Source organism: Hirsutella rhossiliensis, assembly GCF_020360975.1.
Source record: "Hirsutella rhossiliensis strain HR02 chromosome Unknown scaffold00009, whole genome shotgun sequence".
Taxonomy (NCBI): Eukaryota; Fungi; Ascomycota; class Sordariomycetes; order Hypocreales; family Ophiocordycipitaceae; genus Hirsutella; species Hirsutella rhossiliensis.
Genome location: NW_025408675.1, coordinates 598,324 through 614,598, shown reverse-complemented (window position 1 = coordinate 614,598; position 16,275 = coordinate 598,324). Strand labels below are relative to the sequence as shown.

At 59.4% G+C, this 16,275-nt stretch overlaps 6 protein-coding genes across 6 annotated transcripts; 3 read left to right on the top strand and 3 right to left on the bottom strand.

Annotated features, from left to right (window-relative positions):
* Window positions 1–690: 690 nt before the first annotated feature.
* On the top strand, window positions 691–6,184 carry HRG_07952 (rasGEF domain-containing protein; the record flags this gene model as incomplete). The annotated part of the gene is made up of 5 exons (XM_044866423.1): window positions 691–1,115; window positions 1,243–1,699; window positions 1,766–3,606; window positions 3,691–5,297; window positions 5,346–6,184. 5 exons carry the CDS (start codon window positions 691–693, stop codon window positions 6,182–6,184), a joined length of 5,169 nt encoding a protein of 1,722 aa, XP_044718312.1.
* Window positions 6,185–7,447: 1,263 nt separating this feature from the next.
* On the bottom strand, window positions 7,448–8,425 carry HRG_07951 (ribosomal protein s2 domain-containing protein; the record flags this gene model as incomplete). The annotated part of the gene is made up of 3 exons (XM_044866422.1): window positions 7,448–7,689; window positions 7,745–8,193; window positions 8,256–8,425. The coding sequence occupies 3 exons, from the start codon at window positions 8,423–8,425 to the stop codon at window positions 7,448–7,450; spliced, it is 861 nt and encodes a 286-aa protein (XP_044718311.1).
* Window positions 8,426–8,802: 377 nt separating this feature from the next.
* HRG_07950 (ribosomal protein s15 domain-containing protein) lies at window positions 8,803–9,818 on the top strand (the record flags this gene model as incomplete). Its single annotated transcript, XM_044866421.1, has 4 exons — window positions 8,803–8,848; window positions 8,908–9,158; window positions 9,210–9,502; window positions 9,557–9,818. 4 exons carry the CDS (start codon window positions 8,803–8,805, stop codon window positions 9,816–9,818), a joined length of 852 nt encoding a protein of 283 aa, XP_044718310.1.
* A 179-nt stretch (window positions 9,819–9,997) lies between these two features.
* On the bottom strand, window positions 9,998–11,245 carry HRG_07949 (ATP synthase (C/AC39) subunit domain-containing protein; the record flags this gene model as incomplete). The annotated part of the gene is made up of 5 exons (XM_044866420.1): window positions 9,998–10,081; window positions 10,139–10,236; window positions 10,294–11,025; window positions 11,075–11,163; window positions 11,214–11,245. 5 exons carry the CDS (start codon window positions 11,243–11,245, stop codon window positions 9,998–10,000), a joined length of 1,035 nt encoding a protein of 344 aa, XP_044718309.1.
* A 400-nt stretch (window positions 11,246–11,645) lies between these two features.
* On the top strand, window positions 11,646–13,611 carry HRG_07948 (snoRNA binding domain, fibrillarin domain-containing protein; the record flags this gene model as incomplete). Its single annotated transcript, XM_044866419.1, has 4 exons — window positions 11,646–11,680; window positions 11,758–11,847; window positions 11,904–13,364; window positions 13,419–13,611. The coding sequence occupies 4 exons, from the start codon at window positions 11,646–11,648 to the stop codon at window positions 13,609–13,611; spliced, it is 1,779 nt and encodes a 592-aa protein (XP_044718308.1).
* Window positions 13,612–14,523: 912 nt separating this feature from the next.
* On the bottom strand, window positions 14,524–15,729 carry HRG_07947 (SPFH domain/band 7 family protein; the record flags this gene model as incomplete). Its single annotated transcript, XM_044866418.1, has 3 exons — window positions 14,524–14,808; window positions 14,868–15,451; window positions 15,528–15,729. 3 exons carry the CDS (start codon window positions 15,727–15,729, stop codon window positions 14,524–14,526), a joined length of 1,071 nt encoding a protein of 356 aa, XP_044718307.1.
* Between the last annotated feature and the right edge of the window lie 546 nt (window positions 15,730–16,275).

Sequence of the window (16,275 nt, the reverse complement as noted above, 5' to 3'; positions counted from 1 at the left end):
TCTTAGCTGCCCAAGCAAGACACCCTCCCCCAGATTAGTCCCACGCCAGCCATGCATGTACATCTCGTTACCTGCCTTGCTAGCCTACAGTGTCTGTACCGGACGAGGTGCATCATGGATGGATCCCGCTGGCTGCTCCTCCCATCCCAGCCCAGTCCGTGTGCTTCCACTCATATCTCGCTTCCCCCCCACCACTCTCTCGCTCTCGCCCTCCCCTCTCTCTGCCACCACTGCCACCACTGGCAACAGGGCAGAAAAGGAAACGACAAGCAACAATTGTCGCGTCCTGTGCCTGCGCCTGGCCATGTCTGCACAATCTCCGCGTCCTGGCTCGCCCGAATCCCCGGACGCGCTCTTCCCCACCTCCTTTTGCTTCGCCTGCCATCCATGACGATAGCCCTGTCCCTGTATGGCGCCTCCCGACAAGACAGAGAGAGAGAGAAAATATACACCAACGTACGTTCGCCTGCCTGCCCAGCTTCTTTGCCCGCCGCCGCCCGTCTCGCGCCACCGCCGTGCCGCAGAACGCGCTTGCTGGCCCACCCATCCTCATTATCCAAACACCGTCGTCTCCCGAGCTCCATTTTGCCAATTCGCGCCTCTTGACATCCACCTTGCTGACGCCTCATGTCCCCCGCCAGCATCGCCAAGCGTCGAGCACCACGAGCTCCGGGCTGACTTTCGCTGGCCATGGACGCCGTCGAATCTCAGTCCTCCACCACGAGGCCGCCTCCCCTAAACCTAGCCGAGCCCAAACCCCTACGAAAATACGCCTCAGCGACAAACATCTCCCCGAAGCGCTTGCCCCGAGACGCCAAACTCAAAAGATGCTCCCCTGGTGCGCCAGGCCGGAGGGACACGTCAGCACCCAACCTGATGATTAGGCCGACGACCAAGTCGACGACCAAGACGGCGACGCGCGCAGCCCTGACAGCGGCAAGACCTTTGGTCCCGGTCACAGAGCGGCGCTCCCACGAGGACAGGAACACTTCGTCGGCCAAAGGGGATCCCGAGTCCGGCAGGTGGGATATCGCTCCCGACGGCACCTCGGCCGGTCGCGAGGGTCGCCAATTCACCGTCGCCAACGTGGGGAACAATGGCAGGATTTATCTGAGGTAGCTAAAGCTTTTTTCGTTGGCGCCTTGCGGGGGGCGGGGGGAGTTTCTCTCTTTTCCCCTCTTGGCTTCTCGGGAGCTACAACTAGCTGCCCGACTGGAATGCTGACCTTTGCACCGCCCTTAGGCCGACGGTCCGACCTGCGCACCAGCGATGCCCACAGCCCAACTTTGCCTTTCCCCTGACGCCGCCCAGCACCGGAGGAATAGAAGCCTTCAGCCAGGAAAAGCCAAAAGGGCGCAAAGAGGGAAAAGAGCAGCATGCTTCCCAACTGCAGACAAGCCAATGGACGCCGACTCCAAGCACCTCTCTCCTGGCAGGCGACGACCAATACTTTCCTGACGCTTGGAACTCGGGAGGTCGCACGAGACAGCGACGGGCCATGTCGGACAGCACCATGAACGACTCTGGCATTGCCAACGAGCGTGACAAAGATGCCTTCAGGGTTGTCATCTCCAAGCCCGGCGATGACAAGCGGCCTCGGACCATGGAGGACCTAGACACCGCCCTCGCTCCGCTTCTCGACATCAACATACCCTCCTGGCGCATCGGCACGCCGCGGTTCACCCTGAGGGGCACGCCTGTGATACGGGGCTCATCGTACGCTCCTACCGAAGGGCCGCGGTCCAGCAGTGTTTCGGGGCTCAAGCAATCGTCGAGGACCCCTAGCCTGCCCGCCTCCGAGCCCAGGGCAAGAAAACTCAATCCTCTAGCGATACACCCCCCCCCGGCCGGCCCCTCCGCGCGACGAGGCGCTCGCGGATTACCCTCTCCGCGCCTGCTGCGATCAACATACATGTCGACGCATCTGGCCATCGAACCGGCCATGTTTACTGATTTGACCTTCAAACCCGCCTGCGACGACAAAACCATTGTTCGGTATTCTCCTGTCGGAGCCGTGACCGCAGCGACTCCCCCACGCCTAGTCGCAGAGATAACGTCGCCGAGCTTCCTCGACTACGAACTGATATCCGACTTTTTTCTCACGTTCCGATCATTCCTCGACTCCACCGACCTGCTTCGTATGCTTGTCGCGCGGTTGCGATGGGCGCTGATGCGCAACGACGAAGTGGGAATGATTGTCCGGGTCCGGACCTTTGTGGCGGTGCGACATTGGATCTTGAACTACTTTTTGGACGACTTCGTCCTCGAGTACGACCTGCGAGTGACGTTTTGTGAATTGCTCAACGAGTTCGTGGACGAACTCTCCCAGGACGCGTCGTGCCGCAAGGTTCGACTAAAGATACTCGCCGAGCTCAAGAAGTGTTGGCGGCGAGTCTGCGCGGAACACTGGGATGGTCCACAGTTCGACGACTCTCTGGGTCCAGAGGTCCCCATCGCCCCTGGCGGCCTGGCTGGGAACAGAGACCCGGGCCTGGACCCCAGCCACTGGGAGCGCGAGGGCATCGAGCCGCAGCTGGACGGCTGGGTTCCCATGCCCAAGGTCCCGACGGAGTCGGCGAGCTTCTCCCCAGATGCGCCCGGTGCCGCTCCAATCGGAGACTTCATCGTCTTGGGGAATCGCCCGGGGACTCCTGAAAATCCCGTCGGACATCGAGCTGGCGTTGAGAGCGGCGGAGGCTCGCCGTTGAGCCTGGCTAGCCTGGACATTGTTTCCTGCTCGTTTCCTGCCAAACTGATCAGGGCTCCCAACCCAGACGCGGCGCTCTCGAAGCACGCACATCCCGTCTCGTCGCCAACGCCAATGACCAACGGCTTTGGGCAGGTAGCCACGACCCCGAAAGCGCTTGTCGGCAAAAGGATCCGCCCGACCCAGACCCACAAGCGTAACAACAGCACCAGCGACTCTCTGCGAGAACATGGCTCCGAAAAGTCGTCATCGCACGACCACGACTTCTCGGCGCCGTGGCCATCTGCCGGCAGCTTGGTACGGGGCGATCTGCTTCCGCCTGGGCAACCCTTTGTCAACTATGAGCCGCATGCGCTCGATGGTGGCCGCAATAGGCAGACGACAATCTTCCAGCCCAATGGCCGCGCCCTGGCAAAGGAGAGAGCGGCTGGGAGCGCAATGTCTGGTCGTGGCATGAATAAGCTTCTCGGAAGCGTCCGTCGTGCCTTGCGCCCCCGAGGCCAGGCCTTCTCCCCGTGGCACGCCCAGTTCATGGGAATATCGCCCGTCGGACCCGGCTCAACCACCCGGCTACCTGGCACTGCAGTTGTTCCGCAGGACCTCCCTAGGCAGACTGGCGGCCGCCCCCCCGTTCGGATCGACCTCCTTGGCGCCGCGGTCGCCGAGGACTTCAAGGTGGCCATCCGCGAAGAGGAGGCTGCGGCGGAAGCAGAACGCCTGGGCTTGACGGTACCCCCCAACTCCGCGCCGCCTTTCGGAAGACACCCGGACTACTCGGCCGCCCACATGGAATCGAGCACCTTTGACAGCTTGCCGCAGAACCAAAAGCCAAGGGCGGTGAGCGACATGGGTATTACCATCGGTAGCAAGTCCATTGTCATTGTGGACGATACCCTTCCGTTCGAAGTGCCATCGGCTCGTGGCCGGGGGGCGCCGGCGCGAAACTCATCCGTCGACACGTTTGCAGACACGTTTATGCCAAGCCGCGCAGACCCAACCCCTCCTGACACGCCTCCGACCACATCCACGACGGGAGACACACCGCGGCGATCGTCATACCTTGTCAATCAAGACGTCGCTGGCCCGCCCACGGTGGATGGCGCCCTGCTACCTTTTCTCCCGCACACGGCGACCGTGGACGACGATCAGAGCGGACACATCTCAGGGGACCTGGGGCAGCCCTCACTACCGGTGAGTCGTCGCATGAGACGGCCTCCGATGAGCGGAGGAACCTTTCGGATGCACAGGGACAACCGATCTGCCGGCACAATTCAGTCGCTCGACTCTGTCATTCATAGCCGATGCGTGTCGCTCAGTGGCAGTGCTGTACCATCGTCGACAATTCGCAGCTTTGATGCAGCGGCCGATGCACCTGCATCTACTGCGGATGAGGGGTTCGATGTGCCTGAGCCCGCACCACTACGCGTCCTGCGGCGGCGACCTGGTGGCGACCTGAGAGCAGCTACAAATATCGGGGATCTGGACCGAGAATCGCTGAGGCGATCGTTATCTGTTGGTTCTCTGGCCACGTACACCGAGTCTGTCCAAAGCTCCTATCTGCTCAACACTCGCCCAAACTCGGCCGGTCGCTCCGACTCCGTCCCGAGTCTCGCGCAGGACGGGCGTCGTCAAGCCTTCTCCGTCGGTCAGCTGGCCGAGAAAAGTGGCCCTGTCAAAGTTTCGCTTTTGAACACCCATTCGTCCAAGCCTGCCATGCGCCCCTCCTTTGAAAGGGAAGCGCAGTTTCTAGCTCAGATACCGGATGATGAGGATGACGGCGGCATCGAGTCCGCTCTGCTGAAGCTTGAGGGTAAATACGAAAAGAAGCAGTCCACGATGCCCGTGGATTTAACAAGCCCGGCGACAGTTGAGGAAGATGGAACCGCAGATTTCTACGAAGATGGAGTTGATGACCGCGACTCGGCGACTCGAAAGCGCGAGCGAAAGGAGAACCGCCATGTACACGTTCTCGACGAAGCCATTGCCACTAGAGAGAGTGTCGGGGGACAATTGCCTCTACAGGAATTGAGTGGCGAGTCGGAAGGGGAACAAGGGCCAGCCCCTGACATGAAATCGTTTCTCTCCGAGGGCTCCCACGACTCCTACTACTCCATTCCGTTGCTGCAGAGAGAGCTCACAAACGACAGCCGGAGCAAGACGGCGACCTGGGAATGGACAGACAGGTCAGTTTTGCGCGGCTCCGACGAGGAGGATTCGCCGGTTGCAACCGACGGAAACCCCAGTGCAGCCGAAGGAGACGAAGCTCATCACATGTCCTTCGACCTGGTCCAAAAAACCGACAGCCTCGAGAGGATCAAGCCCGGCGAGTCGGCGCCTTCGGAAGTCGAAAACCAGTCTTTCCTGGACGATGGCACGGATGATACCGATCTCTCTTCCGAGCTTTCTACCGACGGCGCTGGCACTTGTGCCGCCGAGGGAGGCGATGTGCTGGTTTCCAAGCATCGGCCTCCCGGTAACGGTTCAGCTCGTCAGTTGACGTTGATCCAAGCCTTGGCGATGACGCCCGGCACTGGTGATGTTGCATCGCAGGCGGCGGCTCGAAGCCCACTCCTTCCAACTCCTGAGATGAGTCCGGTCGCTCCCCAATGTCTGGCTCCGACGTCTGGCCGTCCTCTAGCCGGCCCCGACGACGCTCTTGCTGGAGTACCCAAGCCCATTATCATGCCTCTGCGCAAATACTCTGTGCACTTGCCCTTCATACTGGCGTTTGACTCTGATATCCTGGCCCAACAACTCACGCTGATTGAAAAGGACGCGCTCAACGACATTGACTGGAAAGAGCTCATCGACATGAAATGGAAGAATGCCGCCAGGAGCGACTCTCGTTCATGGGTCGATTTCTTGCGTCACAGTGATGCTCAGGGGGTCGAAGTTGTGATTGCTCGATTCAACATCATGGTCAAGTGGGCCATCTCCGAGATTGTCCTCACCCAGAAAATCGAGGAGCGAGCCCGGTGCATCATCAAGCTCATCCACATTGCGTCGCACTGCCGCCGCTACCGAAACTTTGCAACCCTCGCGCAGCTGACGATTGCCCTGTCGAGCAGCGAAGTGGCGCGCCTGGCCAAGACGTGGGAGCTGGTGCCCGCCCACGACATCCAGACGCTCAGCGCACTGGAGAGTCTGATTACGCCGACTCGCAACTTTCATGCCGTTCGCGCCGAGATGGAGATGGGATCGGACGCCGGGTGTATCCCATTTGTCGGCATCTACACCCACGACCTGCTCTACAACGCCCAGCGGCCCTCGGAAATCGCCAGCTCGCCCACCACGGCCCCGTTGATTAACTTTGAGCGGTGCCGCATCGGGGCTGCCGTTGCCAAGACTCTGCTCCGGCTCCTGGAGGCCAGCACGCGGTACACGTTTCTGCCCATTGAGGGCATCACCGAACGCTGTCTCTGGATCGGCGCCCTGAGTGATGAAGAAATCAGGCGACGTGCCGACGGCCTGGAGTAGCGATTCTCAATCTCCCTCACTCCCAGTCTCTCGCTCTCTGCAACTTTGTGCGCGTCCAGAAACGCGATTCTTATATTTCTCGTGTCATTTACCCAGCACGCATTTTGCACCTGGTCCGGCCCCGAGCCGGCCGCACAGCGCTTGTCTAGTCTCCCGGGCAGCCACTCTCTTTTCTTTTGTCGAATGCGGCCGGCTCAGAGCAATGAAATAAGTGCGGAAGATACCCCGGGTACACGTTTACGAACGGATCCAATTTACGACTCAGCACAGCGTTGACATTTTCATTTCCGTCTTTGTCTGCTTGCCCATCACGGCGTTGTGGTCACCAATACCCGTCCCTTTCGACTTGCGTTTGCTGTCTCTCGCAGCCACCTTTCCTTGTTGTATCCGCCACGGCGTCGGTCCACAGCCGAAACCGTGGCAATATACCCACCTGCTCACTCACTCCTGGGGACCTCATATCGGCAGAGCATGTACAATCGCCCCAGGGTTAACGGCCTATTTCTGCGCACAGCGAGGAGTCTTCTTTTTGTTTTGTGTTTGTTTTCGTAGACATGGCATTGACGCGTGTCTCGTGGGAACGCCTAGAGAGGGGGTGGTGTTGTCATGGAGAGGACGGCGTCGTCTTTGGGCCTTTGGTCTTTTCCCCCTCTGCCGTATTGTTTTGTATCAGTGGTTGGATGCTGTTGGGATTGAGAAGGGGGGCTTCTGCCGCATGATACCGGCTTTGGTAGATACTAGTACCGGGAGACAACGATGCTTAGCTCACTTTTAATTGAATTGAACGGTATGGTTGCAAATGGGAAGACGAAAAGCCTCTATGAGCATTTTTTCATGAGCGAAACTGATGCCTTGGTCCCACTGCTGTCCGCTGCCGGCAAAGCAGCTTTACTCCAAGCCGACGACACAAGCAATGCCAGTGGCTGCTACTTGATTCATTTTTCTTTCCCCTACTGCTCTCATTTGCATGGCTATAAAGATTCACACAACAAAAATGTCTAGGAAAACAATGGCGGGATAACGGTCAAGTCCATCCCTTTGGTCGGCACAGGGCTTTCCCTCCCCCCCCGCCGCGCGTCACAGCGCAGAGAGGTGAGTATCTTTCCCTCATCAGTGCCTCCCAAGTCAAAACCACAGAGTCTCCCAAGACAGCAAAAAGAGATGCCAAGCCTGGAAACGCCTCCGAGATGACCCGTAACCATTTTACCATTCTGTTGTTGCTGGCAGCCACGTTCGTGAACGGACGGGCGGCGGTGCGAGCCTTTACCACTGGGTTGCGCTGGTGTCCTTAGCAGCCTCGGCATTCCAGTCGCTGGGCTGGGCGGAGGCAGCCGCCCAGTCGCCGCCTCCCGTGGCGCCGTCCCAGCCAGGGGCGGCGGCGGCAGCCTGCCAGTCACCACCGGCGGCGGGGGCACCGGTCTCAATGGCGGCAGGGCCTTCTTGCTCGACGCCGGGAAGCTTGTCCTCCTCGGCCTTCTCTTCGGCCTCGGCCTCGGGGTCACGGTCTGTCGAAACTTGTCAGCACCACACATACACTCAAGAAAGATTGAAAAGACATACAGAAGTACAGATCGGGCATGACGTCCCAAGGGGTCTCGCGGTTGTAGATGGTGCCGCGGAGGCGGAGGACCTCGCGGGCAAGCAGCCACCAGATGGTGCCGATGGCGTTGCGACCCTTGTTGTTGGTGGGGATGGCGAGGTCGACGTACTCGGTGGGCGAGTCGGTGTCGCAGAGGGCAATGACGGGGATGTTGACGTAGCTGGCCTCCTTGATGGCCTGGGCGTCGGTGCGAGGGTCGGTGACGACAATCAGGCGCGGCTCCTTGAAGGAGCGGGTGATGTAGTTGGTGAAGCTACCGGGGGTGAAGCGGCCGGCAATCGACGAGGCGCCGGTGTGGGCGGCGAACTTGAGCACGGCACGCTGGCCGTAGGGACGGGCCGAGATGACGCAAATGTCGGCGGGGTTGTCGATGGCGACGATGATGCGGGCGGCGAGGACAATCTTTTCCCTGGGAGCTCGGTTAGGGACCCGTCCTTGCTCATGCCGCGCATAGAGCTTCCCGCCACGTACCAGGTCTTGCCGATGTTGATGACGTTGACGCCGTCGGCGCGCGTCTTCCACAGGTAGGGCTCCATGTGAACCTGCAAGTTCTTGCTGCCGAGGTGGCTCTGCGCAGCCAGGAGCATCTCAATGTCCTGGCTGGTGGCATTGAGGACGGAGGGCAGGTTGGAGGGGGCCATCTTGACTGATCGCTTCCGCAGGAAGAGTGTCGGAATGAGCGGGGGAAGAGGACAAAAAAGTCGGAGATGGTTGCAGTTCGTGAAGGTCGCAGAAAGTTCGCGAGGCCTTCACAGACATACGAATTTACAAAATGTGCGCGGCCGAGAGAGCCCTGAGGACGCTTAGCCCATCTGGGGCTAGCTCAGACCACCCGCAGGTTGGGGGGGGGGGTTCCTTCAAGATCACGTGCCTGAGAGCGCTAGGCTGCTTTGGGGCGGCGTCCCTCAAATGGGCCCGGGCAATGGAGGAAGCCTCGTCGTCCCGTCAGACGTGCCGGGGAAATTTTGACGACGTCGGCTCGGCATCACCCATTCCAAGCAGCTTTGCAGCCGCAGCCATGCCGCCCAGATTAGAGGCGCTGCGGCGCCTCGGAACCGTCAAGCGTAGGGCCGTGCCCGGAAGACCGGGGACTTCTCAATGGCTGCTGACTTTTTGCTTGCAGTCTGCCTGCGGCCCGGGGCCCGTCATGCGCCGCCCAGCTTCACGCCCCTCGCGCAGACAGCCAGCCTCTCGCTGAAGGAGAAGAAGAGGATGGCCAAGCAGGACCCCTACCGGTGGGCACAGGCGCAGCAGCGCAAGACGGCCAACCTGAAGCGGCGCGAGGAGCTGGACAAGGAGCGGGCCGAGTCCCAGGGCGACCCGGTCATGGGCAAGCCGACGCCCTTTGTAGAGTCGCTCGACTTGGCCGGCCAGGTAAAGGCCGGCGACGTGCCGGCTGACGATAACGCGACGCCCCTCGAGGAGCCGCGTGACATGCCGACATCCGCCGCCGGCCTGCGCAACCACTACCTCACCGACGCCGAGCTCGAGGACGTTGCCAAGCACGCCTACACCCTGACCAAGCCCGTTTCCAGCGTAGTCGCGGCGCAGGTCGATCCCGCAATGGAGGCGAAGATGCAGGCCCACGACAGGAACCACGAAAAGGCGGTCGACGCCATGCGGCGGATCACGTCCCTGGAAAACAGCAGCGCCCGCGACCGCTTCCACGCCAACGTGCGACGAATCGTCGACGAGTTTGGCCGCCACAAGACGGACAAGTTCCTCGCGCCCAGGCCGCAGTCGATTTCTCCCAACACCGTGCCGATGCCTAGGCGCTCGGGCCCGGACACGGGGAGCTCCGAAGTGCAGATCGCCATCCTCACGTCCAAGATCAGAGCCTTGAGCCAGGCCCTGGAGACCAACCGCGGCTACAAGGACAAGCACAACAAGAGAAACCTGAGGGTGCTCGTGCATCGACGCCAGAAGCTGCTCCGGTACATGGAGCGAAAAGAGAGGGGAAGCGAGAGGTGGACACACATGATTGAGAAGCTGGGCCTCACGCCGGCTACGTGGAAGGGTGAAATCACACTGTAGGAATATTACAGAAGGCTCCTTCTCTATGTACAATATCAAGCCAGTGGCGGACGGCTCATTGGTGTCCATCACGCTTTGCCTCCCGCCATGTGCGCCAAACGAGATACCCTTTCGTGCAATGAGATGTAGTTGACGGTGCTAGTCTACCAGCATACTGAAGCAAGACCCAGGAGAGCAAATCAGAACACGCTGATGAAGTTGCCGATGCGGTCCTTTTGGTTTTGAGCTATGCACTCTGCAATCCAGGTGATGTTGCGAATCTCCTGCTCATCGTTAGCAAGCGTGCCTATATCGTGTCATCTCCCGCTACGATTCCGTACCTGTTCTCTCAACTTGACCCAAGCGTAGACGATTGCGTAGGTGAATTGCCTCGTGAACGCGCCCTTGGATATCTCCATCTCCTTCTGATAGAACATATCTTCCAAGGTCCTGCCGTCGGAAGAGCCGCCGCCCATGTTCCCTGGGCCCGAGGAACCGCCAAGGGAGGCGGCATCGAAGAACGTCTTGTAGTCGTGGACACCGTCGACGGCCAGACGCACACCCTCGGCGTCGTCGGCCCGCGAGAGCATCAGGGTTCCCTCGGGGTACAGCTTGCCGAAATTGGGGTAGAGCTTCTTGCGGTCTGCCTTGCTCAGCTCTGTCCCGAAAGAGTTGAGCGTGATGTTGATTGCTCGCCGATCGGCCTCGAACTCGAGAATCTCCGACATGACTTCCGCCGTGGGAGTCCCGGCCATGTCTGGCTGGGTGTTGACAAAGTTGTAAAAGTCTTCGAGGTAGTTCTTGTACAGCGTGTTCCGTACAATCTCAATGTTGAGCTCGTCGAGGTCCTGGTGGCTCAGGCTGCCCTTGAAGTACGGAGCGAGCGGGGTCTCGATCAGCACGCTGTTGTAGAGCTCTTCAATGTTGGTCGCGACGCAGAGCACAGGCATCGTCTCGAACCAGCCGAGCGGGTGGCATCGCTCCAGAAGCTCGCGCGTATCTCTTTCGTGCAGGGTGCCCGTGATGAGCAGGGCCACGTTGTCGATCATGTAGCCGTAGGTGACGTAGTCCATAAAGGTCGCCAGCGAGCCCACGGCGTTGGCGCGAACATAGCGAAACTCGGAGATGAGCTTGTCGGTCGTCTTGGAGGCGAGGCTGGACGTGGACGGATTCGGCGGAAGGGAAGCGAGGAAGTCGCCATAGGCAGGGCCGAGCTGGAGCTTGAGATCTGCGTCGCTGGCTTAGTATGCGGCCGTGAGCTCTGCAGGGGAGCATACCATCAATAGTCTCGCACTGCGTCAAGTTGTTGTAGGCAGGACCGGTGAGCAGGCCGTTGCGATAGCCGCGGACAATGCCCTCGACGTAGCTGTTCGACGTCAGCGCCTGTGGAATGCCGGGGTCACGTCGTTCACCAACCCATTGTTGACGTTGAAGAATAGGCCTTCCATCTTGAAGACTGGTAAGAGGAGTGGGTGACTGGGCCTCTGAGCCTGCGCAACAATAGAGAAAGATGCCGCGCCCCGATGCTTGCGAGAGTGGTGATCCGAAACACCGCCAACCAGTCGCTGCTTTATCGACCGTCACCGTCGCCAGCGATCTTGGCGCTGGGCCCCACGTGAGCCAAGTGGCCAGGTCGGGAGATTGGTATCGCCGGGATCCGAAGAGACTCCACTTTACAAGACCCCGGACCAAATTTTTTGGGTGGAGCCTCTAAGCCTTCTGGACTGAAAAATTTCCCAATAAATTTTGTGCCGTGCCTGCGTTTCTTGCAACTGCTCCCACGAGAAGGAGCCAGAGCCCAATCGACCCGCGCAAGACCACTGGAGGGAGCCTCGATCGCTGCTCAACATGTCACTCTTCGTTCTTGCCGAGACGCCTGCGGGGTGAGTCACGATCCTGCGGTCCTGAACGAGGCACACACAACCCTCGGAGTTGGAAGCGACGCCTAACAAGCAAACAGCTACGGCCTGTTCAAGGCGGCGGATAAGAAACTCTTCAAAAATGACGATCTCGCAGCCGAACTCGGTCGTCCGGAGAAACTGGTTGAGATGTACGAACATGGGCCCGAATCCCGGGCGTGGACGACCGGCTAATCAGACGATATAGGCTCAAGCTCAAGAAGTTTGTCAAGTTCGACAGCGCCGCCATGGCCCTCGAAGAGGCCGCCTCTCTGAAGGACGGAAAAGTTCCGGCTTTGCTGACCACTCTTCTCGACGAACTCAAGACTGAGAAGAAGGCGTCTCTGGCCGTTGCAGACGTCAAGCTTGGGACTGCAATTTCAAACCTGCCCCAGTTCAACATCTCCCCAGTCACCGGCTCCAATACTATGGACGTCTTTCGAGGCATTCGAGAGCATCTGCCGTCTCTCATCCCAGGTCTGCTCCAAGAAAACATTGATCGGATGGCGCTCGGCCTCTCGCACTCCATTTCCCGGCACAAGCTCAAGTTCTCGGTCAACAAGATTGACTCAATGATCATCCAGGCAGTCCGACTGCTTGACGATATGGACAAGGATCTCAACGTCTTTGCCATGCGCACTAAGGAGTGGTACGGCTGGCACTTCCCGGAGCTGGCCAAGATCCTGAATGACAACCTTACCTACGCCCGCCTGGTTCTTATTGCGGGCTTCCGAACAAGCATCGCCGAGACCGATCTTTCTGAAGTTCTCCCCGAGGACACGGAGGAAGCCGTCAAGAAGGCCGCCGAGATCAGCATGGGCACTGAGATTACCGAAGACGACCTGGCCAACATCAAGTCGCTGGCTGAGCAGGTGATCCTCTACACCGAGTACCGAGCCCAGCTCTCGTCCTATCTGGAGAGCCGAATGCGCGCCATTGCGCCGAACCTGACTGTTCTGGTCGGCTACCTTGTTGGTGCGCGGCTCATCGCCCATGCTGGCTCTCTCATGAACTTGGCCAAGGCTCCTGGCTCCACCATCCAAATCCTTGGCGCCGAGAAGGCTCTCTTCCGTGCCCTCAAGACGAAGCACGATACTCCCAAGTACGGCATCATCTACCACTCGTCACTCATTGGCCAGGCCAGCGGCAGGAACAAGGGTAAGATTGCCCGTATGCTGGCCGCCAAGACCGCGCTGGGCCTTCGCGTGGACGCTCTCGCAAATGACGACGAGGATGACGAGGAGCAGCGGTCCATTTTGGGTCTCAGCAGCCGCATCAAGCTTGAGAACCATCTGCGGACACTTGAGGGCAAGTCGCTTCTCCCCAAGGGCGCAAACGTCGGTCCCTCTGGCGAAATCACGACGCCGGGCCAGTTCACCCTCAAGGAGACCCGGAGATACAACGTCGACGCAGATGGTGTGGGCGATGCAGGCAGCGACGAGACCCCCAAGAAGCTCAACGGAAAGAAGTCAAAGGACGGCAAGAAGGCACTGATCCAGGTTGTGGAAGAGCAAGCCGACGAGGAGAGACAGGATGCCAAGGACGTTGCCTCTGACGATGATGACGAGGATGAGGACGTCTCGACCCCGGCCAAGCCCAAGCTTTCCAGCGCCGAATACGAGCGTCTGGCCAAGCTCGCCGGCCTTTCAGCGAAGAAATTCAAGCGAAAGTACGAAAGGGGCGACGTGCAGCTGAGCACCGAAGGCACGCCCAAGGTCTACAGCAAGAAGGAGTTGAAGAAGATGCGCAAGGCTGGAGAGAACGGGACCCCCGTCAAGAAACCCGAGACACCATCCAAGCCCGAGCCCTCGTCAGAGAAGAAGAAGAAGCGGAAGCATGTCGAGGATGAAGAGGACGCCGCCGAAACGAAAAAGGAGAAGAAGCAAAAGAAGAAGAAGCGCCACTCGGAGGCTTGATCATATGCCGTCGAGCACCGCGTTTCCGCTCAGACTATGCTGAAGTTCGCCCACCGAGACGAGGTGGCGAATGGAACCGGACAAGATCATCTGCGAGGTGTAGTTATGTGACGATACCTGGGCCTCTTGGAGGCGGGGGTCTCTCCGGGACTCTCTTGCTGTTGAGCCTATTACTGGCTGGCGTTTTAGGGAGGAAGGAAGGATGCATCCGGCGCGTGGGGTTTCTTCCTTTTTGTGTATTTTGCCGCTTGGCCTCCCAGTTTAGGGCTGGTCTCGCTCGATATTGTGGCTCTGGTTGGATGGGCGGGATGAGGTCGAGTCAGCATCGCATCTACCTTTTCAAAAGTTTCTGGCACGTTGGATGCTGTGCTTGCACTTGGTAATATTCTGGCGGTACAAGTGAGAGCTGGGATGCTAACTCTGCGGAGTCGGTTGCTCCCTTGCGGAGATGACTGTCGGGCACCAACCTACCTCTGCTGGCCGATCCACGTTGGCAGCTACAGCCAGTTCGACCTCGAGTACGCATTGCTGGTCAGTTTCGGTCATCCTTGGGGTATGTGGTGGCGTCCGGTGTGCCCGAATGTGGCACCCATGATAGCGCGCCAAGAGCGGATCGCAGAGCTCACTGCCCGGTATTCCAACTTGAACTCTTTGTATGGAAATTCCATCATTCATTAAAGCACATTGATTATACTAGGCTCTTTGAGCTACACGTTACTTATACACTTGAATCCCGGGCGATGCCAGCGAGCGATTGGGGTATCCATTGCAAAACGACAAAACACCGCCTCTCCGATCATCGTCAGCCTCGTATCAATTTCGCCCTCCGGCGCTGGCCGTCCTCGGGTATCAATTAAGGAAAGAAAAAGGCGGAAATGCACGCATACGCGCGAAAACCCAGGGTCGGCATCATCAAATGTCCTCCAATACGCGCGCGTTCAGGGCTTGCAGGTAGCCGGGGTCCTGGCCGCCGAAGTCACGCTGACCGGCCTCATTGCCGGTCGCCTGGCCCGTCTGGTTGGGGGAGGAGGCGGCGTTGAGGACATTGCTCATGTTTTGGCTGGCGCCGGGCAGGAAGATGACCTTGCTGTTGGCGGACTTGGCCATGGCTTGCATGGCCTCGAGGTAGCGAATCTGCATGGCGGGGGCTGAGCTGAGAATGTCGGCAGCCTGTCGCATCAGCTTGGCCGAATCAACCTGTGGGACAAGACGGGTTAGCACGGAGCCAGCTTCGCATCGGAACGACGAGGCCATACCTCGGCCTTGGCGGCGATGATCTTGCTCTCGCCGATGCGCTTGCTCTGGGCCGCCATGGACAGAGACTCCTGCAGTTCCTGACTGAAGATGATGTCCTTGATCAACATGCTCTCGACCTGGACGCCCCATCCGGCGGCGACGTCCTCTATGATCTCGCCAATGGACTGGGCAATCTCCTCGCGGCGCTCAATGACGTCCTGGAGGACGCGGGCACCGACAACGTGGCGCAGGGTGGTCTGCGTGCGCTCCAGCAGCGCCTGGCGGACGTTTGAGATGCCAAAGGCGGCCTTGTGGGGGGCGACGATGTGATAGTAGATGACGGAGGTGAGGCGCAGGGTGACGTTGTCCTTTGTCATGCAAATCTGCTCGGGCACCTCGGAGGTCTGGATCTTGACGTCGATCTGGATGAGTCTTTCGCTAAGGGGATTGACCTTGACGAGACCGGGATCGACGGCCTTGTAGAAGCGGCCAAACTTGGTGACAAGGCCGACATTGCCTTGCTGTACGTTCTTATAAGGGTTGGGTAAGCAGATGCAGCAGGGAACGGCGCCAGCGGTGCCAATACAGGCGCCGAGGGCGTTGACTGAGGACAGGGTCAGCACGTGTGCGGCGGGGCATGGGCGTGTGGGCAGCCCGGGGGGAGGAGGGGGAGAACGAACTCATGCTGCCGTACCAGCCCTTGGGGTTTGCGTCGTCGCCGACGAGGGTGCCATAGCTGCGCTGGAGATCCTCCTTCTTGGGCGGCTGGACAGTCATCTTGGTCTGGGGTTGGAAGCCGCCGCCGAAGCCAGCGGCGGAGTCGTGCTCCTGGGCCGTGGCCGGGGCCTTGGAGGAGGAGCCTTGGCCGTTGAGGGCAGACATGATGGGTTCCGTGGACGACGTGGTGGAAGCCGTGGTTGCGACGAGGGGGGGGGGGTAGGATGACTTATAAAGCTCGACCCTGTTTGCATGGATGTCAGCACGTCCCCCCGAGTTGAAACGAAACGTGGTGGCGGGGGAATGTTTGGGAACGGACCCTTGCTGGTGAGAGGGAAGCTTGTCAAGATTTAAGTGGCGTGCGATGTGGGTGGGAGAAAAGGTAGAGAGGCAGCGGCGCAGACAGACAAGACGACGGCGGGAGGGGAAAGGCCTTATTATGTACTACCTTATGAACAATAGAGCATGTTCAATAATTACTAGTAGAGAGGCAGAGTAGAGGCAGAGTAGAGGCAGAGTAGAGGCAGAGTAGAGGCAGAGTAATAATATGCAGGGCGTGCGTGGGTGAGAGAGGCACGAGGAAGCCGGTGTGTGTGTGCGCGCTTGTCTTGGGTGAAAAAGCAGTGCCCAGGTATTTAAGTCCCGACTGCACGGTACAGACGAGGTACCCGGCTCTACCTGGGGCCGACACAATCAAATCAAACCCAAGGC